Source organism: Ranitomeya variabilis, chromosome 3 (assembly GCF_051348905.1).
Source record: "Ranitomeya variabilis isolate aRanVar5 chromosome 3, aRanVar5.hap1, whole genome shotgun sequence".
In the NCBI taxonomy this organism is placed as follows: Eukaryota; Metazoa; Chordata; class Amphibia; order Anura; family Dendrobatidae; genus Ranitomeya; species Ranitomeya variabilis.
In genome coordinates this window covers 252,256,606-252,278,435 of record NC_135234.1, presented here as the reverse complement: position 1 = coordinate 252,278,435, position 21,830 = coordinate 252,256,606, and the positions used below count along the sequence as shown (strand labels likewise).

Genomic DNA, 21,830 nt, shown 5'->3' with positions numbered 1-21,830 from the left:
TTGGTGGGCGGGGACCCTCGGCCTCCGATTTGGTGGGCGGGGACCCTCGGCCTCCGATTTGGTGGGCGGGGACCCTCGGCCTCCGATTTGGTGGGCGGGGACCCTCGGCCTCCGATTTGGTGGGCGGGGCCCCTCGGCCTCCGATGTGGTGGTCGGGGCCCCTCGGCTTCCGCTTTGGTGGGCGGGGCCGGGCCCCTCGGCCTCCGCTTTGGTGGGCGGGGCCGCTCGGCCTTCGATTTGGTGGGCGGGGACCCTCGGCCTCCGATTTGGTGGGCGGGGCCCCTCGGCCTCCGATGTGGTGGTCGGGGCCCCTCGGCCTCCGCTTTGGTGGGCGGGGCCGGGCCCCTCGGCCTCCGCTTTGGTGGGCGGGGCCGCTCGGCCTTCGATTTGGTGGGCGGGGCTCCTCGGCCTCCGATTTGGTTGGCGGGGCCCCTCGGCCTCCGATTTGGTGTGTGCTCTGCCTGGGGCCACTGTGCTCTGCCTGGGGCCCCATATGCTGCCTGGGGCCCCTGTGCTCTGCCTGGGGCCCCATGTTCTGCCTGGGGCCCCTGTGCTCTGCCTGGGGCCACTGTGCTCTGCCTGGGTGTAGGACACTGGTGACGTCACTTATCTCCGGACATTAGCTCCGGACATTAGCTCCGGACATTAGCTCCGGACATTATCTCCGGACATTAGCTCCGGACAAAGCCACGGAAGTTGGCACAAATTGCAGGAAGTAGTATTCTAGGCAATTATTATATATGATGGGGCGAAAGGGGGGTGTTTTAAACTTTTATATTTTGTATATTTTTTTCATATTTTTAAAAACATTTTTTTTTACTTGTGCCATGCTTCAATAGCCTCCATGGGAGGCTAGAAGCTGGCACAACTCGATTGGCTCAGCTACATAGCAGCGATCATCAGATCGCTGCTATGTAGCTGAATTGCAGGTGTGCTGTGAGCGCCAACCACAGGGGAGCGCTCACAGCAGGCTGGCATCAGTAACCATAGAGGTCTCAAGGACCTCTATGGTTACTGTCCTGACACATCACCAACCCCCGATCATGTGACAGGGGTCGGCGATGCGCCCATTTCCGGCCGCACGGCCGGAAGCGGTAGTTAAATGCCACTGTCAGCATTTGACAGCGGCATTTAACAGGTTAATAGCGGCGGGTGAATAGCGACTTCACCCGCCGCTATTGCGCGCACATGTCAGCTGTACAAAACAGCTGACATGTCGCGACTTTGATGTGGGCTCAGCGCCGGAGCCCACATCAAAGGGGGAGACACGACATGCGCAGTAATAGTATGGCGCATGTTGTGAAAGGGTTAATCTGTAATTTCCTGCCCATTTGAGTAAAATAAATGATCTAGTGGATCAGATTTAACCCCTTTCTGACGTCGGACGGGATAGTACATCCGACGTCAAAAGCCCCGCTTTGAGGTGGGCTCCGGCGGTGAGCCCACCTCAAAGCCGTGACATTTCAGCTGTTTTCAAAGCTGACAAGTGCCAGCAATAGGCAATAGCAAGTGCCAGCAATAGGCGCGGGCGGAATCGCGATCCATCCGGGCCTACTAACTAGTTAAATGCCGCTGTCAATCTCTGACAGCGGCATTTAACGCGCGCTTCTGGCCAACGGGACGGAGATACGCACACAGCGTGATCAGGGATCAGCAGTGCGTCGGCATGACAACCAGAGGTCTCCTTGAGACCTCTATGATTGTTGATGTCGAATTGCTATGAACGGCGCCCTGTGGTCGGCGCTCATAGCAATGCAGTAATTCTGCTACGTAGGGGTGATCTCAGCATTGCCTCTATGTAGCAGAGCTGATCGAGTTGTGGCAGCTTCTAGCCTCCCATGGAGGATATTGAAGCATGCCAAAAGTAAAAAAAAAAAGTGATTAAAAATATGAAAAAAAATAAAAAAACAAAAGTTTATATCACTCCCCTTTCGACCCATTCAAAATAAAACAATAAAAATAAAATCAAGTCTACACATATTTGGTATCGTGGCATTCAGAATCGCCCGATCTATCAATAAAAAAAGGATTAACCTGATCGCTAAACGGTGTAGTGAGAAAAAAATCAAAACCCCAGAATTACGTTTTTGGTCGATGTGACATTGCATTAAAATGCAATAACAGGCGATCAAAAGATTGTGTCTGCATAAAAATTGTATCTTTAAAAATGTCAGCTCTGTACGCAAAAAAATAAGTCATCACCCAACCAGAGATCATGAAAAATGGAGACGCTACAGTTCTCGGAAAAATGCGCAATTTTATTTTCTTTTTAGCAAACTTTGTAATTTTTTTTCACCACTTAGATAAAAAAGAACATAACCAAATTTGGTGTCTATGAACTCATAATGACCTGGAGAATCATGTTGACATGTTGGTTTTAGTGAACCTAGCAAAAAAGCCAAACAAAAACAAGTGTGGGATTGCACATTTTTTGCAATTTCACCGCACTTGGAATTTTTTTCCCGTTTTCGAGTACATGACATGTGAAAACCAATTATGTTTTTCAAAAGTACAACTCGTCCCGCAAAAAATAAGCCCTCACATGGCCATATTGACCTAAAAATAAAAAAGTTATGGCTCTGGGAAGGAGGCGAGCGAAAAACGAAAACGCAAAACCGAAAAAAGCTCCGGTCATGAAAGGGTTAAAGAGCATCTGTTTTACATACTTCTGATCTGAATTTAAGGTGAGTATGCAGGAGAGGTTTTCTTCTTATGACTCTTCCACACTTCTTTGAAGGCCAAATTTGTGCAGGTGTCTCTAAACAATATACCACAACTCCTGAGTCTGCTAAATCTTTCTGAAAATCTTTTGCAGTCAAGTGGGGGTTCTGATTTACCTCTCTAGCAATCCTACGAGCAGTCTCACTCACTGAAATTTGGCTTGGTCTTGCAGATGTTATCTTGACCTCCACTGTTCCTGTTAACTTCCATTTCTTAATAACATTTCAGACTGAGGAAAAGGCAACTTGGAAATGATTTCCTTTCTTCTTATAGCCTTCTCCTGTTTTAAGAGCTGCCACTATTTTCATTTTCAGAGTGCTAGGTTTCTAGTAATAAGCAAGCAAGCAAATCTGTTAATACCTGGTATTGTTCTAGAAAGAAAAAAGCAAACAAAGTCCTATCAGGGGAATTATTCAGGATGTCCCAAAAAATAATTAAACAAGATATTCCAGCAAATTGGGACCTAAAACTTAACTTTTAATATATAAAATATTAAAGGTCTCATCAAAGACCAAAATGAAAAGACGCATTAAAAACAATAAACCAAGTAGTACAGGAGCATCTATGCCTCTTAATATGTTTCATGATTTTTTTTGTCGACTGCTGCTGGTCACTAAAGTTAACTTTGCGGTCCACTAATACACCCAAGTCTATTGGGCGGTGGATTTATTGTTATAGCAAATTGGAATATGTGAGTGATTGTTATAATGTAGAAAATGTTACTTTTGATTGTATGAGTACATAAGTCTCCAGTATGAATCAAACAGTAGTGTTCATGTGCAATCACAGCTCTATATAGTTGTTCTTTTCATTTCATCAAAGTGAATGGATCAGTGTTTGTACATGTACAATACTGCTTCATTTATGCACAAGACTTTGAGGCCTCCAGTCTTGGAATCAGTGGTGTTCCCAGCAGTCAGACCCCAAAAACTCATCTTTTGGATAGGAGATAAATGTATTTAATGTGATAACCTGTTTTGATATGTATTGTTAATGCAAGAACCAGTCCATTTTAAATTTATTTATAAATATATTTGTATTTAAGCCTAAAGTAGTGTGGATGAAAAATCAGATGGAAATCAGAGAAGATCCCAAATTTCGTTCTCTTGTGAATCAAGGAGTTTGTTCTCTTGAAATCCGCAAGCCTTGTGCCTTTGATGGTGGTGTGTATACATGCAAAGCGGTTAATTCTCTGGGAGAGGCAACTGCAGATTGCAAACTGTGTGTTAAAGGTAAGAGAAAATGTTCAGAATTTAATGATTAATTTATTTTTATGACTTGTAGTTAAGATGAAGTGGACACAGTAATAAAATCTGCTAAACTGTGAAATAGACAGTTAAAGGTAAAAGTCATAATGCGTCCTCTTTCTCTAATGGCACACAGTATATTGACCCCAATGATTGCTAGTTTAAGTTGCTTCTTTTTTAACCCCTTAAAGACATAGCCATATTTCATTTTTACACTTCTGTTTTTCTCCTCACCCTCCAAGGCATATTTTATTGTTTTACTAATCTATGGATATCGCCAGACGAGAACTTATTTTCTGCAGTACTGGTTGTAGTTTTAACACTTTGTAAAACTTATAAAATAATAAAATATACCAATAACACACCTGCGCTCTAGTTAGTGTAATAGGTTCAATAAGCAGACTATGTCCAACAAACGTAACAATAACACACCTGCGCTCAAGTTAGTGTAATAGGTTCAATAAGCAGACTATGCCCAACAACTTTGTAAAACTTCCTTCTCACATTCAATGGGGGTGGTATTTTTTTGTCCTTTCTCATTCTCGAGTCCTTTACCAGAGGCCTGGGAGTTTGAGGGTTCTGCACAGGATCTTAGTTGTTCCCAGCATTGTGCTTTTCTAGACAGAGAGCCCAGATGTTGCTCCTGGGATCTGTTGTAGCCATTTTCCCAACTTAGGGGTCACTGCTCTAAGTGCTCCTATCACCACTGGAATCACTGTTGCCTTCACCTTCCACATCTTCTCCAGTTCTCCTTTGAGGCCCTGGTATTTCTGCAGCTTCTCATATTCCTTCTTTCTGATGTTGTTGTCACTTGGCACTGCCACATCTATTATCATTGCTGTCTTCTGATCCTTGTCTACTATCACAATGTCTAGTTGATTAGCCAACACCTGCTTATCCATCTGGATCTTGAAGTCCAACAGGATTTTAACCCTTTCATTCTCCACCACTTTTTCTGGGGTCTCCCACCTGGACTTAGGGGGACTTAGCCCATATGCTGTGCAGATGTTCCTGTATATAATTCCCACTACTTGGTTGTGGCATTCGGTATGCACTGTTCCTGCTTGCATTTTGCATCCTGTCGCTATGTGTTTCAGAGGTTTCTTTGCATAGTCTTCACCTTGGGTCTTGTCTTGTGTGGTAGATTCCTGGTTCTATGGATCTGGTACTTAGTGCTTGCTCTTGTGCCGCTATGATTAGTTCCTCTGTGCTGTCTCGGAGTCTAGCTTTCTCCAGCAATTGGTAGGATTTCTCTGTGTCAGCCACCTCCATTATCTGCCGATGGTACATCCCATGTAGTGGCTTGTTTTGCCATGGTGCTTCATATTCCTGTTCTTCCTTCCAGATCTGTTGTTGTGGCTGCCTTAGGCTTTCTCTTAGCATCTCATCTTTTCGTGCCATTTTTCTGATGTATTCATGGATACTCGGATAATTGGCAGCTTCCATCAATTCTTTTGGCCTGCACACTATGCCAGCAGGGTATCTGATAAGTGTCAGGGCATATGTAGTGATTGCTGCTTTCCTTGCCTCCTCCTCATCATGGTTACCGTATCCCTGTGGGATGCCGAGGTACTTGAGGCATGACTGTTACATGGCTAAAGTTGTTTTCCACACAGCTCAGCGACATGGCATGCAACAGCCAAAATACAGCGACCGAAGCAATAGCAAAGAGCCAGAACTGAATAGGGAGGATGACTACTTTCTGTGTTTATTTTACATTTCAGGAATCGTTTAAGTCCACTTTTCAAAAATTGAAAAAACCCATTAATGATTTATATGAAAGTAATGCAAACAATATACCCAGCTATAATGTGCATTACAAGAGTATATGTCACGATATGGTATGAAAAATCATAAGTTTAGTTCTCTTGTCAGCCCAGGATGTGGGCTAAGAAACCCCCCCTTCTCTTTTACTTCAGAGTTGAGCTGCCTTTTCACTGTGCATGGGGGAAGAGAGTTTTATTGACGAAAGGCATTTACGACCGGCATTTCCTGTAGTAGACAGTGCTCAGCTTTAACTGTTAGAGAAGATTCTAGAATCATGAAAGTCCTTTGTTCTGTTTTTGAAAGATATTAGGCAAACGATTTAAAATACGAACACAAAAATATATCGTCATAATCACACTCGGAGGATCTACCCATCCCTCGAAACACAGGTTTCTAGCTCCATCTGGTACAGAGGTAGGGATTTCTCTGTCAGTGTGCGTGACAGGTGGGACACGTTTGGTCTCACTGGAATGCCGGCGATGATACGAGATGAATGAGGGGTATGGTGCGATTATGATAGGTTCAGCAGCGGAATTACAAGTCTTAGAAAGATTTAGCTTATACTTAGTCAGAATGTAGAGAGAGGAGGGTCTGGGATAGCCAGCCTTTTTGGTGATGTCACCGACCTAAGCTATAACTGTTTTGGCCGGACTCCAGCAGGCAGTCTGCTGCTGGGAGAACATGTGGGTCTGACCTGAAGAGCTGTACCTCATGCATTGGGATTTTTGGGAGCCCCTCCCCCTAGCCTGGTGTTTGCCTGAACTGATATGAACTAAGAACATGTGAGTGTTATCTTTTCTTCCTTTAATCCTTTTATTTTCATAATTACCTTGTACATATTTGCAATTGTCTCATTGATAACATCTTTGTAGAATATTTTGATAAACACTGCATAAACTTTATGGGTATATTATTTCATGCCAGTTATTTCTCCATGCTCTAAACCGTACCCTGTCTCTGAAGGGAATTACGCTACTGTTTTGGGTTAGCTCCGGACCCCGTTTAATCGGAGCTGGTGGCGGCACTACCGTGTGCAGGCCTTTGGGTGACATTGCAGCGACTGCGGCTTGATAATTATTGTTCCTGCCTGAGCGGGAGTAGTTATCGCGTCGCTGCAGCGCGCCCAATAGCCAGTACATAGCAGGCAGCCTTTCTGGCGACTAATTACCCAGGGTGCAGTACCTAATCTGACCTGAGAGTAAGGGGGGCGCCAGAGAGCTGCAAGGTTTAAGTGGAACTGTAAGCGGGATATACACAAATCCCTGCAGTTCGTGGTATACTGAAGAGCAGTGGGATACCTAAAATAAGCCCCTGCTGTAAACAAGAGGTCAATAGCCTCGTGTGTGTTTTTTTTTCATCACATTGTGGCAGTGGAGGGATAACTAGGATAAGCCCCCTGCACATGTGATAGCCGTCTGTTGGTCTAAAGTCACCCCAATCCGTGACATATTGTGGGCAGCGGCTAAGGGATCTTGACAGTCACGGTGTGAATCGTGACAATTGGTGGCAGCGGTGGGATATTAGAGCATTAGTGATTTGGTTTGAGCAATCATTCCTCTCACTAAAAACTTGCAGAAAGTTCTTGCGAGAACTCTGCGCAAATAAGTTTGGAGAAAGAACTCAGTGTTTATTAGTTGTGAGACAATTGTGTGTACTGGTAATTATCCCCTCCCTTTTTCTTCGTTTTTCTATTCTATCTTTTATTTGGCAACCATGGTTGGGCTGGGAGAAGCCTTTTATGAGCTGCAGACCAGAGACACCCTTGTGGCCTTATGCAAGTCACAGCACATTGACTATGCAAGCAAAAACAAAAGCGAACTGGTCGCAGCCCTGATGCAATGGGAAGCCGCTCTAGACCACTCACAGAGCCCAGAAGCCGCAGATGCCAGCACAAGCGAACATGGTGCTGCAGCAGAGGTCCAACCACTGAATACGGGCCCTACTGGCAACCAAGGGGGCGCAGACCTCCTCCTGCAGCTGGCTCTGCAACAATGTTCCGCAGATGACCTGGACCGAGGTCTGCAGCTGATCCAGCAATACCAAGAGAGAGCTGAGCGAGAGGCCCAGGCCCAGCGAGCCGAGCGAGAGGCCCGAGCCGAGCGAGAGGCCCAGCGAGCCGAGCGAGAGGCCCAAGCGGAGAGGGAGTACCAGCTGCAGATGGCCCAACTACAAATGCAGGGGTCGTCCCAGTCCAGTCGTGAGCCCAGCAGCGCTCAGATACCGAAGCCCCGGCCTGACCACTTTCCTGTTATGGAAAAGGATGGGGACTTGGACACGTTTCTGCGGGCCTTTGAGAAAGCCTGCAGACAGTACCAGCTGCCTACACAAGAATGGGCACGGTACCTTACACGAGGGCTGAGAGGAAAAGCTCTGGAGGCGTTTGCTGCCCTCCCTCAAGAACAAGATGGTGACTATGAGGCCATCAAGCAGGCTCTGATAGCCAAGTACCAGCTTACACCCGAGGTGTACCGTAAAAAGTTTCGGACCCTCCAACGTGGCCCACCCGACAGTTACAGTGATGTGGTGCATGGACTGGGGACCCACTTTGACCAGTGGACCCAAGGACTGGCAGTAACCACTTTTGCCCAGCTGCGAGACCTGATGATCAAAGACCAGTTCTTCCATCTTTGCCCAACTGAGGTGCGACAGTTCGTGATGGACCGAGAACCCAAAGACGTGACGAAAGCAGCGCAGATTGCCGATGCCTATGAGGCCAACCGTAGATCGGAAGTGCGGAAGCCAGTCACCTCCAGCTGGAGAGGGGGTAAGCCTGCATCCAATGCCAGTACCCCTGCCAGCCAACATACCAGAGGTCCTGTCCCCGTGGCCAACAGCACCAGACCTACCACCGAACTTCGCCAGTGTTACCACTGCAGGCAGACTGGACACCTCAGTCACCGATGTCCAGCCAAGCAGAAGAACCCCTCATCCCAGGCCCCAGGGCCTAATGCAGCAGTTCTTTTGGTGGGTGGTGTGGCTGGGAGGGGGTGTGATAACGTACAGCCTGTCATTGTGGGAGGTCGTGTTGCTACAGGCCTCAAGGACACCGGGGCTGAACGAACCCTCATCCGACCCGAACTGGCGGCCCCTGAAGAAATCATTCTGGGGAAAACCCTAACTGTCACTGGGATTGGGGGCATCAGCTGTCCCTTGCCAATGGCCCGGGTTTTTATTAATTGGGGTGCCGGGAGCGGGGTGAAGGAAGTGGGGCTGTCTGATAATTTGCCCACTGATGTTTTGTTGGGGACTGATTTGGGGAGGTTGGTTGCATACTTCGTGGATGACCCTCCTCCCCAATCTACTAATGAGGGTAAAGTTAACCCTGATGATGATGATGATGGGAAATCGCATGTGTTACCTGACCATGCTTTATCTTGTAATGTTGCATCTGATAACCATTTTTTCCCTAAGGTTGATGGTGGAAATGTTGTACCTGTGCCAACTGTATCTGATAATGATGTTTCTGTGAAAGTTGATGTGTCCATAGGTACAGGAGTGCTCAGCCACGTCGCTCTGCGGAGTGAGACGGCTGAGGAACCCCTAGCAGGGGCAAGTGTCGGTGCTACAAGAAATGGGGAGATACATGGGACCCGTGAGGAAGGTGATTCCATGCAATTGACCAGTGCCACCAAGGAAGGTAACTGGCCCATAAGTAGCAATGCTCCTGAGGTAATGGGGGTGGATGGGGAGGTAGAGCCCATAGCAGCATCGGCTGATGGGTCTGTGGAAACCCCCGGGGAGACAGCCTACGTAGCTGCTGTCACCCGCAGTCAGAGTGCCCGGAACGCAGATAACTGTCTGCCTCCCGGACCCTCCTCAGTCATCAGTGTGACTGAACCAGAGCAGGTCCCAGAAGGCTCCCGTGGGGAAGGGACCCTGACGTCGCTTCTGGCTTCCCCTAGCCAGGAGTTTCAGGCCGCTCTGCACACAGATGCGAGCCTAGAGAGTTTGAGACAACTCGCCGGGACGTCATTCTCCGAGACTGATAAGGAGAAGGTGTTCTGGGAAGGAGGAAGGTTGTACCGGGAGACAGTACCCGGAGAATCACAAAAGGAGTGGTTGAGGGAAAGACAGCTGGTCGTCCCGCAGCAATTCCGGGGTGAGTTGTTGCAGATTGCCCATGAGATCCCGCTAGCTGGACACTTGGGGATCAGCAAAACTAAGGCCCGGCTGTCTCAACACTTCTATTGGCCTAAGATGGGGACAGATGTGTCAAACTACTGCCGCTCCTGTGTCACCTGTCAAAGAGTGGGGAAGGCGGGGCCTGCTCTTAAGGCTCCCCTGATCCCTTTGCCAGTGATAGAGGAGCCTTTCCAGAGGATTGCGGTGGACATTGTGGGCCCGCTGGCCGTCTCCAGCAGCTCTGGAAAGCGATTTATTCTTACTGTGGTAGACTACGCTACCCGGTACCCAGAGGCAGTAGCTCTGTCTTCAACTAGGGCAGATAAGGTGGCGGATGCCCTGTTGGCTATCTTTGCACGGGTAGGATTTCCCAGGGAAATGCTTACTGATCGAGGGACCCAATTTATGTCTCACCTAATGGAGGCTCTCTGTAAGAAAATGCAGGTGAAGCACCTGGTATCGAGTGCGTATCACCCACAGACCAATGGCTTGTGTGAACGCTTCAATGGTACCCTCAAACAGATGCTACGCATGCTGGGTGAGACACAAGGGCGCGACTGGGAGCGGTACCTCCCACACCTGCTATTTGCTTACCGAGAGGTTCCGCAGGCTGTTATGACCCCAATGGCGAGGGTCTCAGAGGTACGTGGAAGTCTGCAGAATACAAAAATCCAGCTCATAGGGCAGTGGTAACTGGGTTGACCATATATCTACTCCTAACGCCAACACTAGAAGTAGCCGGGGATCATTCCTACGTTGATTCTAGATGACACGCTCCAGCCGGAGAATCTAGCTACCCCTAGTAGAGGAAAACAAAAGACCTTTCTTGCCTCCAGAGAAGGGGACCCCAAAGCTGGATAGAAGCCCCCCACAAATAATAACGGTGAGGTAAGAGGAAATGACAAACACAGAAATGAACCAGGTTTAGCACAGAGAGGCCCGCTTACTGATAGCAGAATAAAGAAAGGTAACTTATATGGTCAACAAAAACCCTATCAAAATCCACACTGGAAATTCAAGAACCCCCGAACCGTCTAACGGTCCGGGGGGAGAACACCAGCCCCCTAGAGCTTCCAGCAAAGGTCAGGATATAGATTTGGAACAAGCTGGACAAAAATACAAAACCAAAACAAATAGCAAAAAGCAAAAGGCAGACTTAGCTGATATAACTGGAACCAGGATCAGTAGACAAGAGCACAGCAGACTAGCTCTGATAACTACGTTGCCAGGCATTGAACTGAAGGTCTAGGGAGCTTATATAGCAACACCCCTAACTAACGACCCAGGTGCGGATAAAAGGAATGACAGAAAAACCAGAGTCAAAAAACTAGTAACCACTAGAGGGAGCAAAAAGCAAATTCACAACAGTACCCCCCCCTTAGTGAGGGGTCACCGAACCCTCACCACGACCACCAGGGCGATCAGGATGAGCGGCATGAAAGGCACGAACTAAATCGGCCGCATGAACATCAGAGGCGACCACCCAGGAATTATCCTCCTGACCATAGCCCTTCCACTTGACCAGGTACTGAAGCCTCCGCCTGGAGAGGCGAGAATCCAAGATCTTCTCCACCACGTACTCCAACTCGCCCTCAACCAACACCGGAGCAGGAGGCTCAGCAGAAGGAACTACAGGCACAATGTACCGCCGCAACAAGGACCTATGAAATACATTGTGAATAGCAAACGACACAGGAAGATCCAGACGAAAAGATACAGGATTAAGGATTTCCAATATCTTGTAAGGCCCAATAAAACGAGGTTTAAATTTGGGAGAGGAGACCTTCATAGGAACAAAGCGGGAAGAAAGCCATACCAAATCCCCAACGCGTAGTCGGGGACCCACACCGCGGCGGCGGTTGGCAAAGCACTGAGCCCTCTCCTGTGACAACTTCAAGTTGTCCACCACATGATTCCAGATCCGCTGCAACCTATCTACCACAGAATCCACCCCAGGACAGTCAGAAGGCTCCACATGACCCGAAGAAAAGCGAGGATGGAAACCAGAGTTGCAGAAAAAAGGCGAAACCAAGGTGGCGGAACTAGCCCGATTATTAAGGGCAAACTCAGCCAACGGCAAGAATGTCACCCAATCGTCCTGATCAGCAGAGACAAAACACCTCAAATAAGCCTCCAAAGTCTGATTGGTTCGCTCCGTCTGTCCATTAGTCTGAGGATGGAAAGCAGACGAAAACGACAAATCAATGCCCATCCTACTACAAAAGGATCGCCAGAACCTAGAAACGAACTGGGATCCTCTGTCTGACACAATATTCTCAGGGATGCCGTGCAAACGAACCACGTTCTGGAAAAACACAGGAACCAGATCGGAAGAGGAAGGCAGCTTAGGCAAAGGAACCAAATGGACCATCTTGGAGAAGCGATCACATATCACCCAGATAACGGACATGCCCTGAGATAGCGGAAGATCAGAAATGAAATCCATGGAGATATGTGTCCAAGGTCTCTTCGGGACAGGCAAGGGCAAGAGCAAACCGCTGGCACGAGAACAGCAAGGCTTAGCTCGAGCACAAGTCCCACAGGACTGCACAAATGACCGCACATCCCTTGACAAGGAAGGCCACCAAAAGGACCTGGCCACCAGATCTCTGGTGCCAAAAATTCCCGGGTGACCTGCCAACACCGAGGAATGAACCTCGGAAATGACTCTGCTGGTCCATTTATCCGGGACAAACAGTCTGTCAGGTGGACAAGACTCAGGCCTATCAGCCTGAAATCTCTGCAACACACGTCGCAGATCCGGAGAAATAGCTGACAAGATAACTCCATCTTTAAGAATACCAACAGGATCAGCGACTCCAGGAGCATCAGGCACAAAGCTCCTAGAAAGAGCATCGGCCTTCACATTCTTTGAACCTGGTAAATACGAGACAACAAAATCAAAGCGGGAGAAAAACAATGACCAGCGGGCCTGTCTCGGATTAAGGCGTTTAGCAGACTCGAGATACATCAGATTTTTGTGATCAGTCAAGACCACCACACGATGCTTAGCACCCTCGAGCCAATGACGCCACTCCTCAAATGCCCATTTCATGGCCAACAACTCCCGATTGCCCACATCATAATTTCGCTCGGCAGGCGAAAACTTCCTGGAGAAAAAGGCACAAGGTTTCATAACAGAGCAACCAGGGCCTCTCTGCGACAAAACGGCCCCTGCTCCAATCTCTGAAGCATCCACCTCAACCTGAAAGGGAAGTGAGACATCGGGCTGGCACAAAACAGGCGCCGAAGTAAACCGGCGCTTCAACTCCTGGAAAGCCTCCACGGCAGCAGGAGCCCAGTTAGCTACATCGGAGCCCTTCTTGGTCATATCCGTCAACGGTTTCACAATGCTAGAAAAATTAGCGATAAAACGACGGTAGAAGTTAGCGAAACCCAAGAACTTCTGAAGACTCTTAACCGACGAGGGCTGAGTCCAATCAAGAATAGCTCGGACCTTGACTGGGTCCATCTCCACAGCAGAAGGGGAAAAAATGAACCCCAAAAAGGGAACCTTCTGTACACCAAAGAGACACTTTGAGCCCTTGACAAACAAAGAATTTTCACGCAAAATTTTAAAGACCAACCTGACCTGCTCCACATGCGAATCCCAATCATCAGAAAAAACCAAAATATCATCCAGATAAACAATCAAAAATTTATCCAGATACTTCCGGAAAATGTCATGCATAAAGGACTGAAAAACTGAAGGCGCATTGGAGAGCCCAAAAGGCATCACCAAGTACTCAAAATGACCTTCGGGCGTATTGAATGCGGTTTTCCATTCATCACCTTGCTTAATGCGCACAAGGTTGTACGCACCACGAAGGTCTATCTTGGTGAACCACTTGGCACCTTTAATCCGGGCAAACAAGTCAGACAACAGCGGTAAAGGATACTGAAATTTGACAGTGATCTTATTTAAAAGCCGATAATCAATACAAGGTCTCAAAGATCCGTCCTTTTTTGCCACAAAAAAGAATCCCGCACCAAGGGGGGAAGAAGACGGACGAATATGTCCTTTCTCCAGAGACTCCTTGATATATGAACGCATAGCGGTATGTTCAGGTACCGACAGATTAAACAGTCTTCCCTTAGGAAACTTACTGCCTGGGATCAAATCTATAGCACAGTCACAGTCCCTATGAGGAGGCAGTGCACTGGACTCAGACTCACTGAAGACATCCTGATAATCAGACAAATACTCCGGAACTTCCGAAGGCGTAGAAGAAGCAATAGACACAGGCAGGGAATCCCCATGAATACCACGACAGCCCCAACTTGAGACTGACATAGCCTTCCAGTCCAGGACTGGATTATGGGTCTGTAACCATGGCAGCCCTAAAACAACCAAATCATGCATTTTATGTAAAACCAGGAAACGTATCACCTCGCGGTGTTCAGGAGTCATGCACATGATAACCTGTGTCCAATACTGCGGTTTATTTGCTGCCAATGGCGTAGCATCAATACCCCTAAGAGGAATAGGATTTTCTAATGGTTCAAGAGTAAAACCACAGTGCTTAGCAAATGACAGATCCATAAGACTCAGGGCAGCACCTGAATCTACAAACGCCATGACAGGATAAGACGACAGTGAGCAAATCAAAGTTACAGACAGAATAAATTTAGGTTGCAAATTACCAACGGTGACAGGACTAACAACCTTAGCTATACGTTTAGAGCATGCTGAGATAACATGTGTAGAATCACCACAGTAGTAGCACAAGCCATTCCGGCGTCTATGAATTTTCCGCTCATTTCTAGTCAGGATTCTATCACATTGCATTAAATCAGGTGTCTGTTCAGACAACACCATGAGGGAATTTGCGGTTTTTCTATCACATTGCACCGAATTAGGTGTCTGTTCAGACAACACCATGAGGGAATTTGCGGTTTTGCGCTCCCGCAACCGCCGGTCAATTTGAATAGCCAGTGCCATAGTATCATTGAGACCTGTGGGAATGGGAAAACCCACCATAACATTCTTAATGGCTTCAGATAGGCCATTTCTAAAATTAGCGGCCAGTGCACACTCGTTCCAATGTGTCAGCACGGACCATTTCCGAAATTTTTGGCAATACACTTCAGCCTCGTCCTGCCCCTGAGACATAGCCAGCAAGGCCTTTTCTGCCTGAATCTCAAGATTGGGTTCCTCATAAAGTAAACCGAGCGCCAGAAAAAACGCATCAATATCAGCCAATGCCGGATCTCCTGGCGCCAGCGAAAAAGCCCAATCCTGAGGGTCGCCCCGTAAGAACGAAATAACTATTTTTACTTGCTGAGCAGAGTCTCCAGATGAACAGGGTCTCAGGGACAAAAACAATTTACAATTATTCACAAAATTCCTAAACTTAAACCTGTCTCCGGAAAACAGTTCAGGAATCGGTATTTTAGGTTCTGACCTAGGATTTCTGATAACATAGTCTTGTATGCCCTGCACACGAGTAGCCAGCTGGTCCACACTTGTAATCAAGGTCTGGACATTCATGTCTGCAGCAAGCATAGCCACTCTGAGGTAAAGGGGAAGAAGAAAGAAAAAAAAAAAAAACTCAGAATCTTCTTTCTTATAATCCCTCTTCTGCAACGCATTAAACATTTAATACTGGCCTGGCAAACTGTTATGACCCCAATGGCGAGGGTCTCAGAGGTACGTGGAAGTCTGCAGAATACAAAAATCCAGCTCATAGGGCAGTGGTAACTGGGTTGACCATATATCTACTCCTAACGCCAACACTAGAAGTAGCCGGGGATCATTCCTACGTTGATTCTAGATGACACGCTCCAGCCGGAGAATCTAGCTACCCCTAGTAGAGGAAAACAAAAGACCTTTCTTGCCTCCAGAGAAGGGGACCCCAAAGCTGGATAGAAGCCCCCCACAAATAATAACGGTGAGGTAAGAGGAAATGACAAACACAGAAATGAACCAGGTTTAGCACAGAGAGGCCCGCTTACTGATAGCAGAATAAAGAAAGGTAACTTATATGGTCAACAAAAACCCTATCAAAATCCACACTGGAAATTCAAGAACCCCCGAACCGTCTAACGGTCCGGGGGGAGAACACCAGCCCCCTAGAGCTTCCAGCAAAGGTCAGGATATAGATTTGGAACAAGCTGGACAAAAATACAAAACCAAAACAAATAGCAAAAAGCAAAAGGCAGACTTAGCTGATATAACTGGAACCAGGATCAGTAGACAAGAGCACAGCAGACTAGCTCTGATAACTACGTTGCCAGGCATTGAACTGAAGGTCTAGGGAGCTTATATAGCAACACCCCTAACTAACGACCCAGGTGCGGATAAAAGGAATGACAGAAAAACCAGAGTCAAAAAACTAGTAACCACTAGAGGGAGCAAAAAGCAAATTCACAACAGCAGGCCTCGACGGGGTTCTCCCCCTTCGAGCTCCTGTACGGCAGGCGAGTCCGGGGACCCCTTGGGTTGGTAAGAGAATCCTGGGAAGAGGAGCCGAACCCTTCTGAAGTGTCCATAGTGGAGTATGTCATGCGCTTCCGTGACAAGATGCAGACCTTGACGCAGTTGGTGCATGACAACATGACGCAGGCTCAGGCTGATCAGAAGCACTGGTACGACCACAACGCCCGGGAGCGGACCTACCACGTGGGTCAAAAGGTGTGGGTGCTGGTTCCTGTACCAACGGATAAGCTTCAGGCAGCCTGGGAGGGCCCGTACGTCGTCCACCAACAGCTCAACCCGGTCACCTATGTGGTCACGCTTGACCACACTCGGGGTAGGCGAAAGGCCTTTCACGTCAACATGATGAAGGCTCATCACGAACGTGAACCTTTCGTCCTACCGGTCTGCAGCGCACCCGAAGACGGGGAGGAAGACACCCTCCTGGACATGCTGGCCCAAGCCAAGGCCCGTGGGTCCATTGAGGACGTGGAGGTAAGCGCCTCGCTAGATGAACCACAGCGGTTGCAGTTGCAAACCACACTGGAACCCTTCCGGGTCGTGTTCTCCAACCGGCCTGGAAGGACTGAGTTAGCCATCCACGAGGTGGACACCGGGAATCACGCCCCACTACGGCGAACACCCTATCGAATCTCTGACCAGGTGCAGCAGATTATGCGCCAGGAGATCGATGAGATGTTGCAGCTGGGGGTGATTCGACGGTCAAAGAGCGCATGGGCCTCACCTGTAGTTCTCGTGCCAAAGAAGGACTGGACCACCCGGTTCTGCGTGGACTACAGGGGGCTCAACGCCATTACAGCCTCTGACGCGCACCCAATGCCGCGCATCGAGGAGCTGCTTGAGAAGTTAGCTGGCGCAGAATACCTGACAATAATGGATCTGAATCGCGGATACTGGCAGATTCCCCTGAGCCCCGAGGCGCAGGAGAAGTCCGCCTTTATCACCCCCTTTGGACTGTACGAGTCCACGGTCATGCCCTTCGGCATGAAGAATGCCCCTGCCACTTTCCAGCGGATGGTCAATCTCCTGCTTCAGGGACTGGAGAAGTACGCTGTGGCATACTTAGATGACATTGCCATCTTCAGTCCCTCCTGGGATGAACACCTGCAGCATCTCGAGGAGGTGCTCGGGCGAATTCACCGAGCAGGACTGACTATCAAGCCGGGAAAGTGCCAGATGGGCATGAGGGAGGTTCACTACCTGGGGCACCGGGTAGGTGGAAACACCCTAAAGCCAGAGCCTGACAAAGTGGGCGTGATCGTGAACTGGCCCACTCCCAGGAACAAGAAACAGGTGATGTCCTTCCTGGGCATGGCAGGGTACTATAGGCGCTTCGTGCAGCACTATAGTAGCCTGGCAAAACCTTTGACGGACCTCACCAGGAAGAAGCTACCCCACATCGTCAACTGGACAGATGGCTGTGAGGGGGCCTTCCAGGCGTTGAAGACCGCACTGTGCAACGCCCCTGTGTTGAAAGCAGTCGACAGCAGTCGACCGTTCTTGGTACAGACCGACGCCAGCGAGTTTGGCCTTGGTGCTGTGCTCAGCCAGGTTGACTCGGAGGACCAAGAGCACCCCGTGTTGTACCTGAGCCAGAAACTTTTGCCGAGGGAAGTGGCCTACTCCACCATTGAGAAGGAGTGCCTGGCCATAGTCTGGGCCCTGCAGCGCTTGCAGCCCTACTTGTACGGTCGCACCTTCACGGTGGTGACCGACCACAACCCTCTGCGCTGGCTAAGCACCATGTGTGGAACCAATGGCAGGTTGCTACGCTGGAGCCTTGCCCTTCAGCAATTTGACTTCACCATTAAACACAAAGCGGGCAAAGAGCATGGGAATGCAGATGGACTCTCCCGCCAGGGTGAACCCACGGAGGTGCGCATGGAGGCATACCGAGAGGTTCTGCCGCCGTAGTGCACGCCAAAAGGGGGAGGTGTCACGATATGGTATGAAAAATCATAAGTTTAGTTCTCTTGTCAGCCCAGGATGTGGGCTAAGAAACCCCCCCTTCTCTTTTACTTCAGAGTTGAGCTGCCTTTCCACTGTGCATGGGGGAAGAGAGTTTTATTGACGAAAGGCATTTACGACCGGCATTTCCTGTAGTAGACAGTGCTCAGCTTTAACTGTTAGAGAAGATTCTAGAATCATGAAAGTCCTTTGTTCTGTTTTTGAAAGATATTAGGCAAACGATTTAAAATACGAACACAAAAATATATCGTCATAATCACACTCGGAGGATCTACCCATCCCTCGAAACACAGGTTTCTAGCTCCATCTGGTACAGAGGTAGGGATTTCTCTGTCAGTGTGCGTGACAGGTGGGACATGTTTGGTCTCACTGGAATGCCGGCGATGATACGAGATGAATGAGGGGTATGGTGCGATTATGATAGGTTCAGCAGCGGAATTACAAGTCTTAGAAAGATTTAGCTTATACTTAGTCAGAATGTAGAGAGAGGAGGGTCTGGGATAGCCAGCCTTTTTGGTGATGTCACTGACCTAAGCTATAACTGTTTTGGCCGGACTCCAGCAGGCAGTCTGCTGCTGGGAGAACATGTGGGTCTGACCTGAAGAGCTGTACCTCATGCATTGGGATTTTTGGGAGCCCCTCCCCCTAGCCTGGTGTTTGCCTGAACTGATATGAACTAAGAACATGTGAGTGTTATCTTTTCTTCCTTTAATCCTTTTATTTTCATAATTACCTTGTACATATTTGCAATTGTCTCATTTATAACATCTTTGTAGAATATTTTGATAAACACTGCATAAACTTTATGGGTATATTATTTCATGCCAGTTATTTCTCCATGCTCTAAACCGTACCCTGTCTCTGAAGGGAATTACGCTACTGTTTTGGGTTAGCTCCGGACCCCGTTTAATCGGAGCTGGTGGCGGCATTACCGTGTGCAGGCCTTTGGGTGACATTGCAGCGACTGCGGCTTGATAATTATTGTTCCTGCCTGAGCGGGAGTAGTTATCGCGTCGCTGCAGCGCGCCCAATAGCCAGTACATAGCAGGCAGCCTTTCTGGCGACTAATTACCCAGGGTGCAGTACCTAATCTGACCTGAGAGTAAGGGGGGCGCCAGAGAGCTGCAAGGTTTAAGTGGAACTGTAAGCGGGATATACACAAATCCCTGCAGTTCGTGGTATACTGAAGAGCAGTGGGATACCTAAAATAAGCCCCTGCTGTAAACAAGAGGTCAATAGCCTCGTGTGTGTTTTTTTTTCATCACATTGTGGCAGTGGAGGGATAACTAGGATAAGCCCCCTGCACATGTGATAGCCGTCTGTTGGTCTAAAGTCACCCCAATCCGTGACATATTGTGGGCAGCGGCTAAGGGATCTTGACAGTCACGGTGTGAATCGTGACAGTATACAATTTAGTTTTGCTTTTTTTGCCCCTCAGAGCAGTGGATTGGTTGCATGAGGGTATGTGCACACGTCAGGATTTCTTGCAGAAAATTCCTTACGAAAACCGGACATTTTCTGCAAGAAATACGCATGCATTTTTCTCACATTTTTGACGCGTATTTTGCGTGTTTTTGACCCGTTTTTTTTGCGTTTTTTACACGTTTTTTCCCCAGTGCATTAAATAGTGGGAAAAATGCGAAAAATCTGCAAAATTAATGAACATGCTGTGTTTTTTACCGCGATGCGTTTTTTTCACTGAAAAAGCGCATCATCTGCACAAAAATTGCGGAATGCCTTCTAATTGATGGGATGCATATTTATGCGTTTTTTTCATGTTTTTATAGCGAAAAAACACAAAAAAAACACAATGTGTGCACACAGCCTTAATGAGATGCTTCAGACACAGCTAAGGGGTATATTGTTTATTAGGCTGGGTTCATATGAGCACATGCAAAAACATTCACTTTGTGGCCTGAAAAAAAGAGATGATTTTTTAATGTGTTTGTGATCCCATTGCTACCTTAATATCCTCATTTACATCCATAAGACATCCATATGTCCATTTTTTTACATCCATAAGTCCATTTTTTACATTCATATGGCATTGTTTTCTACCAGCAATAATTAAAAAATTTAATAAAATGCAATACACAGTTTTCTATACAATGGAGCCATAAAAATTGAATTCCATACCATGTATTTGAACCATATGTGATTTGTTCTTTGCTTTTTTACTTATTGAATTATAAGTGGCCAGCAATTTCTTACATGCAGACAATGAGTCTGTGTGTACAACTACCACATTCATATGCACACAAACTGATTATATCATCTAAACGAGCCCTCTTGGAATCAGATAGAGGGAGATGAAAGCTATAAAATATAGATAAAGAATGCTGAGGGGCAGGGATTTTACTACCCCTGTACTTACCAGTCGCTGAGTAATAAAAATTAGCGAGTCTAAAAATATAGGTGCATACATATATTATTCACAATACATAAAATTAATACTGTTTGTCAATAGATCATATTCTCTGTTGAGATCCCATGGTGCTAATGTTCGAAAGGTATGTACCCAGTAAATTTGTGCATTTTCACTACTACGTCTAGGTCTAGGTACTTGTTCAATAACCTGAAACTACCATATGTCTACCTTCCTTAAAATGATGTGGTAAGGGCAGCCATGAATTATTGCAGCGTATGGTGGATTAATGGTTTGCAATTCTATACCTGATGTGTTGTGTGGTCTCAACTACTGTATGTATAATAGACTGCAAAGGCTTTTGATTAAATGCACTACAAAGTTCGTCTCACATGTGAAGAATCCTTTAATTTGGTATGCTTTACCAGTTTTGGGAGGTGTGCAATATTCAGATTTGATTATGTGAGTGCAGCTAAAGCAGTGGAAACAGGAAACAGTACCTGTCGACAATTCGACAGGTCTGTAGTTAGCAGTGCAGTTCTGGTCCAGGGATGGCTTTTTAAGTAAAGGGGTTATGATGGCATGTTTAAATGAGGGAAAGATACCTGAAGAAAGAGAGAGGTTAAATATTTTAGTCAGGTGAGTGGTGACCACCACTGGTGAGAGAGACTGCAGGATATGTGAAGGAATGGGGTCACTGTTGCAGGTTGTAGGCCAAGCAGAAGCGAGGAGCTTGGAAACTTCTTCTGAAACAGGCTCAAAGATGTCTAGTGAGCTTGAGGTGCGGCAGGGAAGGTGATTCAGGCACTGAGGGGATTGCGCTGAGATATTCTGATGGATGTGGTTGATTTTTTCTAAGAAATAATTTGCCAGATCTTCACCGCTGAGGTTGGTGATGGGGGCCTGTACTTTAGAGAGATTTTCTCCACTGCCGCTCTGCACACCTTGAGCAATGCTGAAGAAAGTGTGTTTGCACAGTGTGCCAGGGCTGCCGTTGTCTGTGTCGGGTCTTTCTGCGTGTAGAAGGTGCTGCTTCATCTAGGACATTCTTCAGTGTATTATTGAAGTGTGACAATGCTAAGTCTGAACAGGAGAGGGAGGAGATGGGGGCTAGAGATGTGTGGAGATTGTCCACAAGCTGCTGGGTATGAATCATTGTTGAACCGCATGGATGCAGCTCATGGATTCAAGCTCATGAAAGTCA

The 21,830-nt window shown here is 47.4% G+C and overlaps 1 protein-coding gene across 1 annotated transcript in view; it reads left to right on the top strand.

Moving 5' to 3' along the window:
* Positions 1-21,830, top strand: part of IGFN1 (immunoglobulin like and fibronectin type III domain containing 1) — a 262,834-nt gene that overhangs the window by 224,784 nt on the left and 16,220 nt on the right. Inside the window, exon 9 of the mRNA XM_077295387.1 lies at positions 3,767-3,953. Coding sequence (XP_077151502.1) covers positions 3,767-3,953 — 187 coding nt within the window. The remainder of the gene's footprint in view (positions 1-3,766; positions 3,954-21,830) is intronic.